This window comes from Mobula hypostoma, chromosome 23, assembly GCF_963921235.1.
Source record: "Mobula hypostoma chromosome 23, sMobHyp1.1, whole genome shotgun sequence".
NCBI lineage: Eukaryota > Metazoa > Chordata > Chondrichthyes > Myliobatiformes > Myliobatidae > Mobula > Mobula hypostoma.
The window spans coordinates 53,390,849-53,411,843 of NC_086119.1; the positions used below are offsets into that span (position 1 = coordinate 53,390,849).

Consider the following 20,995-nt stretch of genomic DNA (forward strand, 5'->3'; position numbering starts at 1 on the left):
CGATGTGGCCTTCTATATATTGGCGAGACCCGACGCAGACTGGGAGATTGTTTCGCTGAACACCTACGCTCTGTCTGCCAGAGAAGCAGGAACTCCCAGTGGGCACACATTTTAATTCCACATCCCATTCCCATTCTGATATGTCTATCCACGGCCTCCTCTACTGTCAAGATGAAGCCACACTCAGGTTGGAGGAACAACACCTTATATTCTGTCTGGGTAGCCTTTTTTAAATTGTTTTTTCCTTTTTCTCTCTCTCTCTGTAACTCCTTGCCTGCTCTCCATGTTCCTCTGGTGCTGCCCTCCCCCTTTCTTTCTCCCTAGGCCTCCCATCCCATGATCCTCCAGCCTTGAATTCCTTTTGCCAATCAACTTTCCAGTGCTTGGCTCCATCCCTTCCCCTTCTGTCTTCTATCATTTCGGATCTCCTCCTCCCCCTCCCACTTTCAAATCTCTTACTATCTCTTCTTTCAGTTAGTCCTGTCGAAGGGTCTCGGCCCAAAACGTCGACTGTGCTTCTTCCTATAGATGCTGCCTGGCCTGCTGTGTTCCACCAGCATTTTGTGTGTGTTGCTAGTGTATTTTCACCTCTGGAAGCAAAACCAACATGTTGATGGAATTTAGGCAGCACTCTTTGTAGGTTTGCATGGTTAAAATCACCTGCGATAATGAAGATACCATCAGATGTTCGGTTTTAAAGTTACTTTATGATGCTGTAGAGCTCACACAGTGCTTCATTGGCATTAGTGGGAGATATATACATTTACCAACACGACTGTAGTGGACTCCCTCGGTATATAAAACTGTATTCACCACAAAAATAAACTCTATCAGTCATCGGTGAACAATGGGACACCACTTCCTATTTAAGTAAGTACAGATACCGTCACTGCGGGCTTGCCTGAGATCGCTGGGTTCCCGCCAGCCCGAAACACACTGAAACCTCCAGCTGGATGGCCGTGTCTGGCCTCCAGTCCTGAAGCCAGGTTTCGGTGAGAATGAGTGCACAGATGCTTTTCTCTCGCTGGTTCAGTCTTGGACGCAGGTAGTACAGTTTATTTCCAAATGAACAGACGTTTGCCAGAGAGGACGAGGGGAGAGCCGGCCTGAGGGGCTTTGGCCTAAGTCATTCCCAGATTCCAGCGTGTTTTCCCCTTTGTTGTTTCCTTGCGCATCTCTTCCTATGGTGTCATTCGCGGTGGTCTGAAGCAGGCAGTGGCGTGCGCAGTAAGCCCAAGCTGCAGGGCTCCTCTGCAGTCCAACAGCTCACAAGCTTGGTAGAATTGCTGTGCACGGTATATTTAATAGCCAGCAGCGTTTTCCAATCACAACAAAGATGTACAGGACATGGTGAACTATTACACCCGGAGACGAAGTGGTCACTGCGTCCGAACATGCCACCATCTTGGAACAAGGGCTGATGGAGAGGAATTCCAGTAATGTAGCCGGGAACCTCCCACTCTGAGGCAAGTGAATCCTTTATGGAGATATGATTTTAACACAGCAGCTCCTTGTCGAGAACAGTCAGAGGGTGCCCGAGTGCCATAAATCACTACAGCATTGAAACAGGTCCTTCTGTCCAGCTAGCCCATGCCATGCTGATCTTCCTGCACCCAGATCATAGCCCTCCCTGCCGCTCTCATCTATATACCTACCCAAACTTCTCTGAAATGGTACAATTGAACCTGCATCTACCACTTCCACTGACAGCTCCTTCCACTCACGCCACTCTCTGAGTGAATCCAGTCTGAATCCGGTGTCTAGGTTACTGGCAGGTTGTCCTCCCATTTTGTAGTTATGTTTTCATGTTACACTTTGGTAGAGTTTGTTTCGTAGAGTGGTTATAAGTTTCCTGTGAGGAAGAAGTGAGGTCTCTAGTCATGACTGGATAAGGTCAGATGTCCTCCACAGAGGAGAGGACAGGACAGTACTGGGTGTATGTCAATCTCTGAGTTTTGAATCCCAATGTATTTGCCCCTGTGCTACAATTTCTAAAATTTATAAGTTTTCACAACTTGTAATGCAATAACTTGTAATATAAAGTTTGCAATAACTTTCAACAAGGGATTGGACAGATACTTGAAGAATTAAAAAAAACTGGGAGGATTTATAGGAAGTAGAGATAATTGAATAATTCTCTTCATAACTGCAAAAACATAATCCAGAAATACAAATCTAATTCATGAAAACTAAAGAGGGTAACTTCCTATGATTACTACTTGACAAAAAGTCATCCAATTCATGCAACCCAATACTACTTAATGTCAGGTAAAATTAGCCCCCTAGTGCTGCATTCACCACAAGCAAACACAACTTCTTTCCGTCTCACATGACATCGATAAGTTTCAAGATTTCCCAGTATAAATGCAACCCTGAATCTGTACAATTCCCTGTTCCCCGTGTCTAATATTGGAATCCAAACTGTGGAAAGGTTTCACTTGCCCCATCACACACACACACTTAAAGTGCTGTCCGATCCATCTGTGAATTTACCCTGATGAAATTACAGCCCTGCTGTTATAAATAGTGCTCAACATGGTGCTAACTTTTCATACTTCCCAATAGTAGTCTGAAATTGAGGTTAGATATTCAGAAGAGAAACAATAAAGCCAAGAGGGCAGCTGGCAATTGCCAGGCCAGATAAAATTCAACAGAGAAATGGGATGTTAAACATTTTGCCAGAAAGTTAGAGATGAGATAACACTGATTAAATTGTGCTGTTTTGATTGGTGTACAGGAGTGGTGACAATGGGTGAATGTGTGCGTACCCCTTAAAAGTGGCAGGAGGTGAAGAGTCTTGGCCTGAAACAGTGACCGTTTATTCCTCTCCAGAGATGTTGCCTGACTTGCTGAGTTCCTCCATGTTGTGTGTGTTGCAAGTCACAGCAAGGATCTCATTACAGTTACATAACTGAAGAAACGCTGGTCACACACCATGTGAGGTACAGAAAAGTCCCCATGAAAGGAAGAGAGTCAGCTCCAAAAATGGGCTGGAGAAGCTGAAGTTGTTCTCTCTGAAACAAAGAAACGGAAAGGAGATTTGATAGAGGTCTCTATTTCCTGAGGAGACTGAGGTCCTTTAACATCTGCCGGACGATGCTGAGGATGTTCTACGAGTCTGTGGTGGCCAGTGCGATCATGTTTGCTGTTGTGCGCTGGGGCAGCAGGCTGAGGGTAGCAGACACCAACAGAATCAACAAACTCATTCGTAAGGCCAGTGATGTTGTGGGGATGGAACTGGACTCTCTGACGGTGGTGTCTGAAAAGAGGATGCTGTCCAAGTTGCATGCCATCTTGGACAATGTCTCCCATCCACTACATAATGTACTGGTTGGGCACAGGAGTACATTCAGCCAGAGACTCATTCCACCGAAATGCAACACAGAGTGTCATAGGAAGTCATTCCTGCCTGTGGCCATCAAACTTTACAACTCCTCCCTTGGAGGGCCAGACACCCTGAGCCAATAGGCTGGTCCTGGACTTATTTCCTGGCATAATTTACATATTATTATTTAATTATTTATGGTTTTATATTGCTATATCTATACTCTATTCTTGGTTGGTGCAACTGTAACGAAACCCAATTTCCCTCGGGATCAGTAAAGTACGACTATGACTATGACTGGGACCAGTTTGAATGGTGGGGAAGGTTTGAGAGCTTGTAGCTTCAATTTGATGGACATGTGGTACCAGGGAAAGTGTGTTTTGTGCAGAAGGATATGGTCTGGGGCTAGCAGTTAGGGCATTCAATAAAGAAGGGAACAGCATGAGGAAGAAGCTAACTTTGAGAGCAACATGGACTCCTACACCACATCTAATCTGTGGTCTTGTGCTGATTACTGACACTCTCAGATTTTCCTTGAGCATTTGTCTCCTAACCCAGCACTGTGTGTAAAAGATTCAGAGATCCTTGAGATTATCTCAGAGAGATGGTGGGAAAGGTAATGGGAGCGATGTTGCCTAGAAGCGAGACATACCTGTGGGGTGAACCTGCTGACCAGCCACCGATTGCCTTTGGGCAAGAGGAGGTGGACAGAGCTTTCTCTGCTGCAGTACCACAGCTGGAGGGTGCTGGGGTTGGGAATTCCAGCGTCTTGACCAGAGGCAGTGATACACTTCCTAATCAGAATGGATGGATGAATCAGAAGGATAACTTAATGTTGATATTTGCCTGCTGCCCTTGTACCTTGACTGTCACTGCTGACAATGTGGGCGAGTCACTCTGCGGCCACTGTAAGTGAATGAATGAATGATCAGGGTGGTGGATAGAGTCCAGGTAAAACAGCTGCTTTGTCTTTTCAGAACTGCCTAGGTTTGATGGAGTTGCACTCATCCAGGCAAGTGGCAAGTATGCCTTGGGGCTCCTGCTTTACAATTTGTAGATGGCAATAAAGCTTTGGGGTGACAATTGGTGAATTATTTGTTGCAGAATACCCAGAGTGGGACCTGGTCTTATAGCCACTGTGTTTACAGAGCGTTTCAGTTGAGGTTCTTTATCAGACAGGGATGCTCAGCCACGGTAATGCCATGAAATTGCATACCCTGTGTTGGAGATGGTCACTGCCTGGCACCTGTGATACGAATATTTCTCGTCCTTAACCAACCCAGGCTTGAGCATTGCCTGGGTCCTGCTGCACACGGGCGTCAGCAGCTTCACTGGCTGAGGAGTTGAAGATGTTTTGTCACTGGTACAGGCCACTACTTCTAGCTGCTCCCACCCACTCCCCTCCCCGATGTCCTGTATTTTCCAGTAACCCTCACTCCTGCCACCTCCAGGCAACATGTTGTAATTATGTTCTCTTGAAGCCATGACGATCTATCAGAAATATAAACACAAGAGATTCTGCAGTTGCAGGAAATCTTAAACAACACACACAAAATGCTGGAGAAACTCAGCGAATCAGGCAGCATACATGGAGGGGAATCAACAGTCAATGTTTCAGACCAAGACCCTTGATCAGAACTGAAACTCCTCACCCCCTCTCTTCTCCTCAACTGTCCATCATCATTCTCTGATGCCCCTTCTTTCTGGTTCTCCCATGGTCCACTGTCCATATTAGATTCCTTCTTCAGTCCTTGCCTCTCTCACCTATCACCTCCCAGATTCTTACCCACCACTCACCTGGTCTCACCTACAACCCTCCCCACTTTACCATCCCACCCCCCCTCACCTTCCCATCACCTGCCAACGTACTCCTTCTTCCCCCCCCCGCATCTTCCACCTTCTTATTCTGACTTCTGCTCCCTTCCTTTCCAGTCCAGATGAAGGGTCTTGCCCTAAAATGTTGTCTGTTTATTCCCCTCCACACATGCTGCCTGACTTTGAGTTCCTTCAGCATTGTGTCTGCGTTGACCCAACTATCAGATCTCCTTTTACTGTAGTTCCCCTCATTCACCCCCCCCCAAACACTTAGTAGAACACTTTGCCATGGATTGTGTGTGCTCCCCTGAGCATCATCACTCTCCACTTCCTAGTGTAGACGTTAAACCTGGTGTTTCAGATCTGGAGCTTTTTTTCCAGTTCATGTCACCTCCTGCACATGTTTGTCCAGGCTGCAATAAGTTATTTCACAACTGTGCTTGTGATAAATGTCAGTCACTCTCACATCACTAAATAACGCAAGAAGCTAATGAGCCCCAAGCTTGTTATTCACTGTTCTGTCCTGATCATGGGAGAAACTACAGACTGAGCCCAGGAATCATCTCTTGTTACGTTAGGTTAGAAACAGTTAAGTTGGAAACACAGAGAATTGATTGGCAGGTAAAATCATGTACAGTGAAATGGGTCAGTGAACACCAGGCCCAAGATGAGCACTATTTATAGCCTGGAGCGCAGCAGGGCTGTAATTTCATCAGGGCAGGCTCACAGATGGATTGGACATCACTTTGTGAGTGTGTGTGATGGAACAAGAGAAATCTTCACACACCAGACTCCAGTATCGTACAGGGAAATACACCGATTTAGGGCAGGCTTTTGTCAGGCACGTTTTGAGACTATCAGTCTTAAAACAACAAAAGCATGGATAGGTTCGACTGTCTGGTGGGAACAGCACAGTAACATAATGGTTAGTGTGACACGATTACAGCATTGTTGATCTGGGTTCAAATCCCACTGCTGTCTGTAAGGAGTTTGTACGTTCTTCCCCACACCCCCTAGCCACCCCTGTTACCACATGGTTTCCTTCAGTTTCCTCCCATGTTCCAAGATGTGTGGGTGAGTAGGTTGGTTGAGCACCACGGGCTCGTGGGCCAGAAGGGCCTGTTACTGTGCAAAATGAGACAAACCTCAGAACAAGCCAGATGAGGAGGTTGTTGTCAGCACAGCTTATAACACAATTTGCTTTGACAGGTGTCGCCATCAGAATGTACTAAGGAACTGTGGGAAGTACGTCTCAGGAGGCTATCACTTCATCACAGCTTTGTGCAGTCATCAAAAGCACCAGTTAGTTTTCCCCTCTCACTCAAAACACTTGCAGCTTTTATCCTTTTCTCTGTGATTGCTGTTGTCCTTCGCAGCTCCAGAAACAAACTGAAAGAAAAACACCGGTCCGGGATACTTGTCCTTTCCTTCATTTTTTAGTGAGGCACTCGCATATGACGTGGTGGCACAATGACATATGCCATTCACACACTTACATATACCCCATAATTATATGAACAAATGAATCCTTAATCAAACAAAATATTTACAATATTACTCAAATCCTACTGAAATATTAAATACGCAATACTCTTCCATGCTATAAACTCCAAATGAATATAGAATCTCAACTCAAATATGTAACAAATTGTTCTCTGGTCATTTTATATATTTCCTGACCATTGGGGGGGGCGGGGGTAGGGGGAGAGGTCACTGTTTGTTGGGTGAGACTTGTGGCTGTGAAACAATCACAGGTTGTGGAGCCTCCTCCATGAAGTTTGTAGGATTGGACTCCAGGACTGCAGGAAGTGGTCTGACAGCTCTGGACACCTTTCTTCTCTAACAATTAACTCTGCTCTCCTCAAATGATCAACGTGTCGTTTCCAGATGCTATCAGACACAATCTTCACTGTGTAGGAGAGTGGTCCAGTTCTGTCCCTAATCTTTCCAAATACCCACTTTTGATCCTTGTTATCCTCACCAGTAACAATGATGTCATCTAGGTAACACGAATGTCTAGGTAGCCTTGCAGTACCTGGTCCATAGTTTTCAGCCATCATGAAATTCTTGGAGAGGCTGGTCATGACATGCATTAACTCCAGCCTTCCAGACAACCTCATCCACTGCATTATGTCTACAATGGACGCCACTTCCTTGGCCCTACACTCATCTTGACCATAAAGATACATACATTAGACTATTGTTTATTGACCATACTTCCACCCTCAAGCAAACTCATCACAGAACTCTAGACACTATGAGTCAATGCTTCTCTTTGCAATTACATCCTCAACTTACTGTCCAACAGATCACAATCAGTAAGGATAGGGAGCAACATCTCCGTCACGATTACTGGTGGTCCACAAGGTTGCCTCCTCTGCCCCCTACTCATGACTGCGTGTCCAGATTCGGCTTCAACACCATCTACAAGTTTGCAGATGATACTACTATTGTGAGCTGTACCTAACGTAATAATGAGTCAAAGACCAGGAAGGGGACAGAGAACTTAGTGACATGGTGGCAGGACAACAATCTTTCCTCTAATGTCAATTAAACAACAGAGCTGGTCATTACTTCAGAAAGGGGGGTGATGCCCATGCACCTGTCTACATCAACAACGTGAGGTGGAGAGGATTGAGAGCTGCAGATTTGAGGTTGTGAACATCACCAACAGTGAGCACTTGTCCAACCACTTTCATGTCATGGCCAAGGAAGCTCACCAACACCTTTACTTGCTCAGAAGGCTAAAGAAATCTGGCACGTTCCCGTCGACCCCTACTCATTTTTATCAATTCACCATAGAAAGCACTCTACCTTGATGCCTGATGACTTGGTACAGCAACTGTTCTGTATGTGACCATAAGAAACAGAGTTGTAAACGTAGCTCAGCACATCACGGAAACTAGCCTCCCCTCTATGGGTTCATTCTATACTTGTTACCTCAGCATAATCAAAGACCTCACCCATTCTCTCTTCTCCCCTCCCCATCAGACAAAGCCTGAAAACATGTACCACCAGGGTCAAGGACGCTGTTATCAGACTCTCGAATGGACTTCTTGTACAATAAAAGGAGAAGTTTGCACACTATACCTTGTCATGATCTTGCACTTTACTGTTTATCTGCACTGCACGTTCTCTGTGGCTTTTAAATTTTCTTCTGCATTGTTATTGGTTTACCTCAATCCTCTGTGTAATGATCTGATCTGTATGAACAGTGTGCAAGACAAACTTTTCACTGCATCTTGGTACATGTGACAGGAATAGACCAATACCAAGTTGTTGAGGTATAGGATACGTTCATATCATCTCAGTTTCAAAGCAGATTGTGAAAACACACAGAAGTGAGCAGTAAATTCGTCTTAGTCCATCTGATTTCTTTGCCACTTATCAAAGCATATTTTTGCTCAGTCATGTTCTTGACCAGCTCAATTAAATCTTTCCACTTCTCTGCTTTCTCTAGATTCATAATGCCTCTTCTTCCCATTCACATGGACTTCTCAGGACCCCTTTCCAGAAGAGCAGGAACAGTAGTTGATCACAATATTTCACATACTTGGAAAAGTTTTGGTCAACTTCCTCATTTTATTTATTTGAGTCTTAGTCATAGTAAAGTACAGCACAGAAACAGGCCCTTCAGCCCATCTAGTCTAAGCCGAACCATTAAAACTGCTTACTCCCAATGACCTGCACTGGGACCACAGCCCTCCAGACCCCTACCATCCATGTACCTATCCAAATTTCTCTTAAAGGTTGAAGTCATGCTTACATGAACCACTTGCACCGGCAGCTCATTCCACACTCTCACAACCCTCTGGGTGAAGTTTTCCCTCATCTTCCCCTTAAACTTTTCACTTGTCACCCTTTCAAGCTTATGTACATCTTTCCTCCAGATCGACAACCAAAACTGCACACAATATTCCAAATTAGGCCTCACCAACATCTTGTACAACTTCAACATGACATCCCATCTCCTGTACTCAGTACTTTGATTTATGAAGACCGGTGTGCCAAAAGCTTTCTTTATGAACCTATCTACCTGTGACGTCACTTTTAATGAATTATAGACCTGTATTCCCAGATCCCTTTGCAAGTTCCCTACTATTCACTCTGATGATCGTGCTGAAGTGCAACACCTCACTCTTGTCTGCATTAAAGCCCATCTGCCATTTTTCCAGCTGGTCCAGATCCCTCTGCAAGCTCTGATACCCTTCCTCACAGTCAACTACAATCTTATTTTATCTGCAAATTGGCTGCTTCAGGTTAACCACATCATCATCCCGATTATTGATATAGATGACAAACAACAATGGACCCCAGCACTGATCCCTGTGACACTCCACCAGTCACAGGCCTCCAGTCAAGAGAGGCAACCATCTACTACCACTCTGACTTCTCCCACAAAGCCAAAGCTAATTTACTACTTCATCTTGAAAGCCGAGTGACTGAATCTTCTTGACCATCCTCATATGTGGGACCTTTTCAAATGCCTTGCTGAAGTCCACACAGACAACATCCACTGCCTTGCCTTCATCAGCTTGCCCAGTAACTTCCTCAAAAAACTCTATAAGATTGGTTAGACATGAACTACCAAGCACAATCAGCCCATATCTATCCAAATACTGATAAATCTGGTCCCTTAGAATACCTTCCAATAACTTTCCTGCTACTGATATCAGGTTCACCGACCTATAATTTCCTGGTTTATCTTTAGAGCCTTTCTTAAACAATGGAACAACATTGGGCTACCCTCCAAACCTCCAACATCTCACCGGTCACTAGGAATGATTTAAATATTTGCTAGGCCCAGACAATTTCTGCACTAGCCTCCCGCAGGGTCTGAGGGAACACCCTGTCAGGCCCTGGGGATTAATCCACCCTGATTTGACTCAAGACAGCAAAGACTTCCTCCTCTGCAAACTGTATAGGATCCATGCAGTTGATGCTGCTTTGCCTCACTTCTATGGCCTCTGTGTCTGTCTCTTTTGAAAGATGCAAAAAAATCCTTTTAAGATTTCCATCTTTTATGGCTTCATGCATGGATTACCATTCTGATCTTCCAGAAGACCAAACCAATTGTGTCCCTTGCAATCCTTTTGCTCTCAACATATCTGTAGGATGTCTTAGGATTCTTCTTTACCTTGTCTGCTAGGGCAACCTCATGCCTCCTTTTAGCTCTCTGGATTTCTTTCTTCGGTGTTCTCTGGAATTTTTTATACTGCAAAGGACGTCATTCGTTCCCACCTGCCGACACCTGCTAGGCACCTCCTTCTTTCCTTCACCAGGGCCTCAAAATCTCTTGAAAACCAAGGTTCCCTAAACCTGTTATCTTTACCTTCTATTCTGACAGGCACAAACAAGCTTTGTACTCTCAAAATTTAGAACCTCAACTTGTGGACCAGACGTTTCTTTTACCATATTTACTTTGACTCGGATGGCATTGTGGTCACTGAATGCAAAGTGTTCCCTTACACAAACTTGTCACCTGCTCTGTCTCATTCCCTAACAGCAGGTCGAGTATCGCACACTCCCTCACTGGGACTTCTACGTACTGATTAAGGAAACTTTCCTGAACACATTTGACAAACTCTATCCCACCTAGTGGGAGTCCCAGTCAATATGTGGAAAGTTAAAATCACCTACCATAAACAACGTTATGTTTCTTGCAACAGTCTGCTTTCTCTCTACAGATTTGTTCCTCTAAATCTCATGGACTGTTAGGTGGTCTGTAATATAGCCCCATTAACGTGGTCATACCTTTCTTATTCCTCAGTTCCGCTCATAATGCCTCACTAGATTAATTGTCCAGTCTGTCCTGACAGAGCACTGCCGTGACATTTTCACACTGCAGGGGAAACACCACCCCTCCTCCTTTAACCCCTGCCACTCTGTTGTGTCTAAAACAATGGAGTCCCGGAATATTGAGCTGCCAGTCCTGCCCCTCCTGCAACCAAGTCTCACTAATGGCTACAACATCGTAACACCATGTGTTGATCTATGCCCTGAGCTTCATCAGCTTTTCCTACGATACTTCTTGCATTGAAATATATGCAGCTCAGGACACTAATCGCAACCTTTGATTCCTGACTTTGTCTGAGGTCTTACTAACGTTTGCCTCCACAACTTCTTCACTATCTGTTCTGGTGCCTGGTTCCCATCTTCTGCAACTCTAGTTTAAATGCCACCCCACCCCCATGCAGCCCTTGCAAACCTTTCCATTAGGGTACTAGCCCTAGTGAGAAGAAATTCTGTCCTTTGCCTTTAGTAGGTTGTATTGTGCATGCTTCTCCTGTAGAGAACCTACCCAACATGTTCCACCAGCTTCAATGATTCGTCTTTCTGCTCCTTAGCCTTTTCTCTGGAAAACAGTATCACGGTACAGAGTCATGGTCTAGGAGTACAGAAGCACAGAAACAGGCCCTTCGACCCAGCTAGTCCGTGCCGAACTGCAAGTCTGCTTTGTACTACCTGGCCCCTTCCCCTGCCGTTTGGAAGCATTGCCTCACACCTCTCTCCATGGGTGCTGAGGCGGGAGGAGAAGATGGCGGCGCAACTCAGCGCGCGCAGCTCTCCGGTGAAAATGATATCGTATTTGTAAGTAGGACGCCGTGCACAATTCTGATTTGATGGAGACAGATGTGAGAAGCACAGAGGAACATCTGGAGAAATTTCTGAAATGCCTGGTTTGCTGCCGCTGCTACTGTGCGATCGAGAATCTCCAGAGGGGAGGCCCCAAAATCCCCAGCTTTGCCTGCTGCTGGCGACCGAGGCTGAGGTCAAAGTGTTCAGATAGAGATGATGCTTGGTACTCGGTGTCAGAGGGCTGATTGGAGCTCGAAGTTTTCGGACGACTCAGAGTCGGACTGTGGTCGGGCATGGCAGGGAGAGTTTTCTTCCTTCTCCTGTCTATGTGAGATGTGGGACTTTCGAGAGACTTTGAACTTTTTTACTGTGCCCATGGCCTGTTCTACATCAAGTTATGGTATTGTTGCACTGTTGTAACCACATGATATAATTATGTGGTTTTTGTTAGTTTTTCAGTCTTGGTCTGTCCTGTGTTTCTGTGATATCACACCGGAGGAATATTGTATCATTTCTTAATGCATGCATTATTAAAGGACAATAAAAGAGGGTTGCGTGTCCTCATAATCTAATCTAATATCCCACGGCCTCCCAAGTCATTTGCCATCTTCATCACGATTCACTGCATTTAATATGGAATAAGAACTATGAACCATGAACCTGTCTTGGTCACCAGTGTCTCAGTGTCTCAATGGCTGATCCACAGTGGCCAGCTGGAACTGCCAGTCTCACCTCTCCAGCTCAGGTGGCTAGACCAGTGGAGTTGCAGGCCACTGGACATAGCCCTTTGCCTGGCCTCTGACCGCTGAGAACCAGGAAGCCTTTGTACCAATGAATAAACTCCAAGACCAAGATCTGGTTTCTCCATTGGTCAACAGCCGGAGGCTGTGAGCAAGTGAGGCTGGAGGAGCAGGGCAGCTCTGGCTCAGCTTTGACCATGGTGGGGTGTGGTGGTGGTGTGGGGAGGGGTCACTGGGGGAAAGTGCAGAAAGTCTCAAATATAGAAGTTAATAATATTCCCATTATTTCAGTTTGATATTTGATTAGGCTGGTGCACAGGAAGGGCACAAACTAAAAATGTTCTCTCCCCATAAATGCTGCTCGCATTTGTTGTTTATTTTAAACTAAAAATGTCACCACTGCAAGTCTTCAGTGGCAATGCCATCAGCCTCCACGTCAACCATGATACCATGATGCAGCCGTGATACATGACCCAGAATAAAGCCCGCAGAGTGTACTGCTAGGGGCATCCTTCACTGCTCTGAACCCTCACATTGCTATTCTTCCCCACAACTCCACCATTCCTTATACAAATCTGCTGAGATCTCTTTGTTCTGCCGACTTTATGGATATCGAGCTTCACTTACACATACAGAGCCTGATCTTTGGTGAAATTTTTACATTAGATTGAATGTTGCATGTACAGATATCAACCTGTCAACAATTATAAGAACTCCTCCTTGGGACTGTAGCTAATTTTAAAATCACTCACCTAATCAGTGTTTATACAGTTTAAGGTTGAAGCATAGCTAAAATATTCCACTTACTCCACAGTGTGTATTTTGACTGTATGAAACCAATCTGCTGAAACAGAACTATACATCTTAATACTTAGTCAGAACTATTGTCTTTTTCCCTCTGTGGACACTTAATATATAGTGGAACATTAATGTAATACGTTAAGCTATACTTATTGCTGCAATTAATTCTACTGTTACAACTATATACAGCTAATGCTAAAAGGTCTATGACATGGTTTCTTACACCTTCTTCGATATTACTGGCTCCTTTCGTCCTGTATGCAATGACGACAGGTGATCTGTGCTGAGCTAGTTCTCTCCAAAAGTGTCAGCAGCTTCCTACTGTGCTCCATCCAAGATATTTCACTCTCCTTTCACTTCCCTTATGTATAAAGAAAATTCTGTCAGGCTTAAGATGTCAGAAGTTTATAAACTAGCTTTACTCGAGACAATTGTTAATACTGCCACGATCAACGCATAACCTCTAGCCCACTGCTGAGACTTGCATGCCTGAGGCAGGAATCACCATGGTCCAAGAGGCCAGGAGGGACATCAGGGATTACTGCGTTCCAGGAGTTCAGAGGGTCACCAAGGGATAGAAACATAGAAAATAGGTGCAGGAGTAGGCCATTCAGCCCTTCGAGCCTGCACCACCATTTATTATGATCATGGCTGATCATCCAACTCAGAACCCTGCACCAGCCTTCCCTCCATACCCCCTGACCCCCGTAGCCACAAGGGCCATATTTAACCCCCTCTTAAATATAGCCAATGAACTGGCCTCAACTGTTTCCTGTGGCAGAGAATTCCACAGGTTCACCACTCTCTGTGTGAAGAAGTTTTTCCTAATCTCAGTCCTAAAAGGCTTCCCCCTTATCCTCAAACTGTGACCCCTCGTTCTGGACTTCCCCAACATCGGGAACAATCTTCCTGCATCTAGCCTGTCCAATCCCTTTAGGATTTTATACGTTTCAATCAGATCCCCCCTCAATCTTCTAAATTCCAACGAGTATAAGCCCAGTTCATCCAGTCTTTCTTCATATGAAAGTCCTGCCATCCCAGGAATCAATTGCCGAGGACTGTGGATTCCTCTCATTCGTCTCAGGAAGGAAGCTGGTGAGTTAGGGGGTGGGAGGTGGGTTAGATGTTCTGGCAGAATACATCAAAAGAACAACATTCCCAAACTAGTATCGCTGTATCTCATCACCACTCTACACTGAAGTTAAAAAACCTTTAATCCCTGCCGCCTGTGTTACTAACATCCACCAGTGGTCCTTGATCACCCTTCTCCATTACTTTATCAGGAACTCTGTTGTGCTAGTCACAAAATTTGCTTTCAACAGATCAGTGCTTGCAGTCATTATTGAACCTAGATTTTGATCTTAGCAGATTGGAGAACCTAAAGTCTTCCCGCCACTAAATCTTATACTGACTAGTCTGTACTTGTGGTGTTTTCCCCTCTCTTCCAGCATTTACAGCCACCTTTCTCCAGCACTACTCCCAAGCCTGAACAGAATTGAAAGGTCATGGACAAACTATCCACCCTTTCCATTATTTGTTCTGCATTAACCCTAAATGTACTGTCACCACTTTTTCAATTTAGCTAACAACTCATTTAACATCGCCTTCTGTTTCCAATGGGCAATTTCCTTTCTGACCCCATCCTCACTTTTGAGTATTCTTTTACTGCATACAGTATGTTAATTTCTTTTATATTGTCTGTATATTTATATCTGTATTTCCTGATCCTCTTTTGCTCTGATTTGAAGTTTCAGCAATATTCAGCTTCTGTTACCAGCTACTACATTATCAGCAGCTTTTTCCTGTCTCATTTTTTAATCACCTGTGAAGTCTACCACTAAATTTCCCTCTTGGTGAATTTGCCTACTGTCTTCCGAAACATTTGTCACTTTTAATGTCTCCCATACTTACAGGTCAAACACCAAGAAGTAGAAGCTTGAAGATTCATAGCAGTCATTGAGCGCAACTGTAATAAAGAAAACAACTGTGTAACTAACACGGGAACTTATTAAAAACCAAATAACTGCAGAAGCTGGCACTGTTTGTTGGGGCATTTCCTCACAACTTCTGTTGAATGGAGTTCGCAGCACACATTGTTTTTGTTATTAAATGATAAGGTCACAGAGAAATGCAACATAGAAAGAGGTTCATTGGTCCAACTCACTCACACCAACTAATCTACCCCCACTTGCCTGCATTTGGCCTGTATACAAGTGCTTAAATATTGTTATTGTACCTGCCTCAACCACTTCCTCTGTATACACACCAACCTCTACTTGAAGAAGTTGTCCCACAGGCCTCTTTCTCCTCTCACCTTAAACCTACGCCCTCTCGTTCTCAATTTCCTTTTGCTGGGAAAAAGACTGCATTCACCCTATCAAGAAGACAACATCCATTAAAGATGCACTATTTGGGCCATGCCATCTTTTTGCAGCCACCATGGGCAGGAGGTATAGAAGCCTGAATATCATAACACCAGGTTCAAGCACAGCTACCTCCCTTCTTGAACCAATCAACAAAATCCTAATCACTACAGTTTAGCATAATTTCCTTGATCACTTTGCACTGAAATGGAATTTTTTTGTTCTAATTGTATTCTTTCCTGCATAATTTTGTTTAGTTTAGTTTTTGTTGTGAATATTTCTTATCTGATGCTATGCACCTAAGTAAGTTCTTCGTTACAGCTGTCCATACATGTACTTGTGCAGATGAGAATAAACTCAAGTTTAACTGATCATTTCAGTCTCCCACACTCCAAGAAATGGAGTTCCGTCAGGCTGCAATCATCGCAAGCAGTCACGTGTTCGGCTGAGGCAGCACAAGGCTTATAAAGAACTCGGAGCATTTTGACACTTTTAATTGGGCTGCTATCATAATGATCTCTTAGTTACTTGTCAAGGGGCAATAAAAAGAAGTGAGGTGTAAGCAGAGCGGCCATTGTTGGGGTGGACAGTGTTAGAGTGATTAGGCTTTGACTCAACAGGCTTCTATGAGAACAAGCTTTGGCAAGAGCAGGTGAAGACTCGAAGTAAGTTTTTTAAATCTCTTTCTTTGTCTGTTAGTGTGGTGAGAATAGGTCCAGGGTTAGTGGCATGTTCTTTGTGTGAAATGTGGGAACTCAGAGACCTACAGTCTCCCTGATAACTACATCTCCACAAAGTGCATTGACCCGCAGCTCCTTAGAGACTGTGTTAAAGAACTGGAGCTGCAGGTGGATGATCTTCGGCTCATACGGGCGAATAAGCAGGTAACAGACAGGCGCTACAGGATGTAGTCACCCCTAAGTTACAGGAGGCAGGTACATGGGTGACTGTTAGGAGAGGGAAAGGGAATAGGCAATCAGTGCAGAGTACTCCTGTGGCCTCTTGGATACTATTGGAGGAACAGCATACCAGGGGGAAGCTATAGCGATCGGGTCTCTGGCACTGAGTCTAGCTCTGTGGCTCAGGAGAGAAGGGGAAGGAGAAAAGGGATGCAGTAGTGATAGGGATTTCCATAGTTAGAGGAGCAGACAGGAGATTCGGTGGACGTGTAAAAGATACTCAGATAGTATGTTGCCTCCCAGGTGCCAGGATAAGAGATGTCTCAGATCGGGTCAACTCATTCTGAAGAGGGAGGCTGTGCAGCCAGAAGTCATGGTAAATAAAGGTGGCAACGACATAGGTGGGAAAAGGTCCTGAAGAGAGAATTTAGAGAGTTAGGTAGAAAGCAGAAAAGCAGAATGGGTGATGAATCTGTGGAATTCGTTGCCACAGGGGACTGTGGAGGCCAGGTCATTGGGTGTATTTAAGGTGAAGGTTGACAGCTTCTTGATTAGTCAGAGCGTGGAAGGTTATGGGGAGAAGGCAGGAGATCGGAGCAGAGAGGGAAATGATGAAATGGCAGAGCAGACTTGATAGGCCAAACGGCCTAATTCTGCTCCTGAGGGAATTACAGGGACGTGAAAGAGGAGCTGGCCAAAGTTGACTGGAAGGAGACGCTAGTAAGGATGGTGGCAGGGCAGCAATGGGTGGAGTTTCTGTGATTAGTTTGGAAGGCACAGGATAGATACATCTCAAAGATGAAGAAGAACTCTGAAGGGAGAATGATGTAACCATGGCTGACAAGGAAAGTTAAAAACAGCACAAAAGCAAAAGAGAGGACATATAATATAGCAACAGTTAGTGGAAAGGTAGAGGATTTGGAAGCTTTTAAAAACCAACAGAAGGCAACCAAAAAAAGACACAAGGAGAGGAGAGATGAAATATGAAGGTAAACTCGCCAATAATATCAAGGAGGATAGCAGAAGATTTTCAGCAGTAAAAAGAGTAAAAGAGAGCCAGGAGTGGATATCAGATCTCTAGAAAATGACGCTGGAGGGGTAATAATGGGGGACAAATAAATGGCAGACGAATTTAATAAGTAACACACATCAAAGTTGCTGGTGAACGCAGCAGGCCAAGCAGCATCTATAGGAAGAGGCGCAGTCGACGTTTCAGGCCGAGACCCTTCGTCAGGACTAACTGAAGGAAGAGTGAGTAAGGGATTTGAAAGCTGGAGGGGGAGGGGGAGGGGGAGATGCAAAATGATAGGAGAAGACAGGAGGGGGAGGGATAGAGCCGAGAGCTGGACAGGTGATAGGCGAAAGGGGATACGAGAGGATCATGGGACAGGAGGCCTAGGGAGAAAGACGGGGGGGGGGTGACCCAGAGGATGGTCAAGAGGTATATTCAGAGGGACAGAGGGAGAAAAAGGAGAGTGAGAGAAAGAATGTGTGTATAAAAATGAGTAACAGCTGGGGTACGAGGGGGAGGTGGGGCCTAGCGGAAGTTAGAGAAGTCAATGTTCATGCCATCAGGTTGGAGGCTACCCAGACGGAATATAAGGTGGTGTTCCTCCAACCTGAGTGTGGCTTCATCTTTACAGTAGAGGAGGCCATGGATAGACATGTCAGAATGGGAATGGGATGTGGAATTAAAATGTGTGGCCACTGGGAGATCCTGCTTTCTCTGGCGGACAGAGCGTAGATGTTCAGCAAAGCGGTCTCCCAGTCTGCGTCGGGTCTCACCAATATATAAAAGGCCACATCGGGAGCACCGGACGCAGTATATCACCCCAGTCGACTCACAGGTGAAGTGATGCCTCACCTGGAAGGACTGTTTGGGGCCCTGAATGGTGGTAAGGGAGGAAGTGTAAGGGCATGTGTAGCACTTGTTCCGCTTACACGGATAAGTGCCAGGAGGGAGATCAGTGGGGAGGGATGGGGGGGACGAATGGACAAGGGAGTTGTGTAGGGAGCGATCCCTGCGGAATGCAGAGAGAGGCGGGGAGGGAAAGATGTGCTTAGTGGTGGGATCCCGTTGGAGGTGGCGGAAGTTACGGAGAATAATATGTTGGACCCGGAGGCTGGTGGGGTGGTAGGTGAGGACCAGGGGAACCCTATTCCTAGTGGGGTGGTGGGAGGATGGAGTGAGAGCAGATGTACGTGAAATGGGGGAGATGCGTTTAAGAGCAGAGTTGATAGTACTTTGTGTCAGTCTTCACTATGGAAGACATTCAAGAGAGTCAGAAGTGAGAAGTGAACGCAGTTGTTAATACAAAGGAGACTGTGCTTGGGAAGCTAAAATATCTGAAAGTAGATAAATAACCTGTACCATGTACCAGAAATAACCTACACCCCAGAGATTGTAGAGGCAGTAGTAGTGATCCTCCAAGAATCACTGGATGGGATTTCAGGGCACTTGGGAGCACATTACAAAATAGGCCAAAGTCAGCATGGTTTCCTTAAAAGAAAATCTTGCCTGACAAATCTACTGGAATTCTTCGAGAAAATAACAGGCAGAAAAAGCAAAGTAGAGTCAGTGAATTTTGCTTACTTGGGTTTTCAGAAAGCCTTTGATAAAGTGCCACACATGAAGCTACACCCCAGGTTCTGAAGGAAGTAGCTGAAGAGATTGTGAAGCACTTGTAACAATCTTTCAACAATCACTGGATTCTGGAATAGTTCCAAAGGACTGGAAAACTGCAAATGTCACTCCACTCTTTAAAAATGGAGGGAGGCAGAAGAAAGCCAAGTTTGCGGATGATATGAAAATAGTTGGAGGGGTAGGTAGTGTTGAAGAAGCAGGGAATCTGCAGAAGGACTGAGACAGATTGGGAGAATGGACAAAACAGTGATAGATGGAATATAGTGTTGGGAAGTGTTTGGCCATGCAGTATGGTAGACTATTTTCTAAACAGTGAGAAATTTCAAAAATCTGAGTTGCAAAGGAACATGGGAGTGCCTAAAGCTTAACCTAGCAGGTTGAGTCAATGGTGAGGAAGGCAAATGCAATGTTGGCATTTAGTTCAAGAGGACTAGAATATAAAAGTGAGAATGTTATGCTAAAACATTGGTCAGGCTGCACTTGGGGCATTGTGAGCAGCTTTGGGTCCCTTATCTGAGAAAAGATGTGATAGCATTGAACAGGGTCCAGAGGAGATTCACGAGAATGATTCCACAAATTAAGTGGTTAATGTATGAGGAGCATTTGACGGCCCTGGGCCTGTACTAGCTGGAATTTGGAAGAATGAGGGGGGATTTCACTGATACCTATTGAATTATGAAAGGTCTAGATAGAGCAGAAGTGGAGAGAATGTTTCCTATAATGGGAGAATCTAGGAACAGAGGGCACAACCTCAGAATAGAGGGATATTCATTTATAACAGAAATGAAAAGGAATTTCTACAGCCAGAGGGTAGTGAATCTGTTGAATTCATTGCCACAGACAGCTGTGGAGGCCAATTCACTGGGTATATTTAAAGCGGATGTTAATAGGTTCTTGATTACTCAGGGTGTCAAAGTTTACAGAAAGAAGGTAGGAGAATGTGATTGAGATGGAAAGCAGATCAGCCATGATGGAATGGCAGAATGTACTCAATGGGCTGAATAGCCTAATTCTGTTCCTATGTCTTTTGGTCTTATGGTCTTGAATAAAGTCCTATCTTTCTCTGTAACTCTGGCCTGTTATGTCCATTAATTTTCTCTTTGACGTCCATCTAGACTATAATCATCTACAGCATGACATTCCATAGCAAAGTCTACATCTAATATATCTCCTTTCAGAGCTATTATGTGGGACTGAAACCTGCTTCCTGAAGGTACGTATGTGTCAGAGCAGCAGAGCCACTGGAAAAGGAGAAAGGGGAAAATTCAGAGCAAATAGATTCCTAATAGTGAGAAGGGAGTGTCATGTCAGATTCCCCGGAAGCCAAAGAACAAAGATAAATGTGATAAATAAAAACAAAAGCTTATGACAGATACAGAGAATTCAGTACTACTGAACACCACAGGCAAAATTAAACAGGAAATCATGACAAAAATGTAAAATCAGAGCTAACCTTAAATGTTTTATTATTAGGTGCTTCCTTTCTCTCTGTCAGTACATCCTAGATCAGGCAATTACCTGGAAAAATTAACTAGATGGTCCAATGGTCCAGGGGCAGTTCCTATGAAGGATCCATTCCCAGGGCTAAATGGTGTGTGTGTGTGTGTGTGTATGAGATTTTTGATTACGTTGGCGCTTTACTGAGGCAGTAACAAGCCCCATGAAGAGGAAGCATGTTTCCATGACGTCCTGAGTTCTGTCTACAACTCTCCACTGTTTCTTGTAATCATGTGCAGAGCAGTTGCCATATCAGAAGACCATAAGACATAGGAGCAGAATTAGGCCATCTGGCCCATCGAGTCTGCTCTGCCATCCAATCATGCCTGATC

At 44.8% G+C, this 20,995-nt stretch overlaps 1 protein-coding gene across 2 annotated transcripts in view; it reads right to left on the reverse strand.

Annotated features, from left to right (window-relative positions):
* Positions 1 to 20,995, reverse strand: part of LOC134336912 (phosphorylase b kinase gamma catalytic chain, skeletal muscle/heart isoform-like) — an 88,368-nt gene that overhangs the window by 50,965 nt on the left and 16,408 nt on the right. For both annotated transcript variants that reach the window (XM_063031548.1, XM_063031549.1), the window contains exon 4: positions 15,172 to 15,226. In XM_063031548.1, coding sequence (XP_062887618.1) covers positions 15,172 to 15,226 — 55 coding nt within the window. The remainder of the gene's footprint in view (positions 1 to 15,171; positions 15,227 to 20,995) is intronic.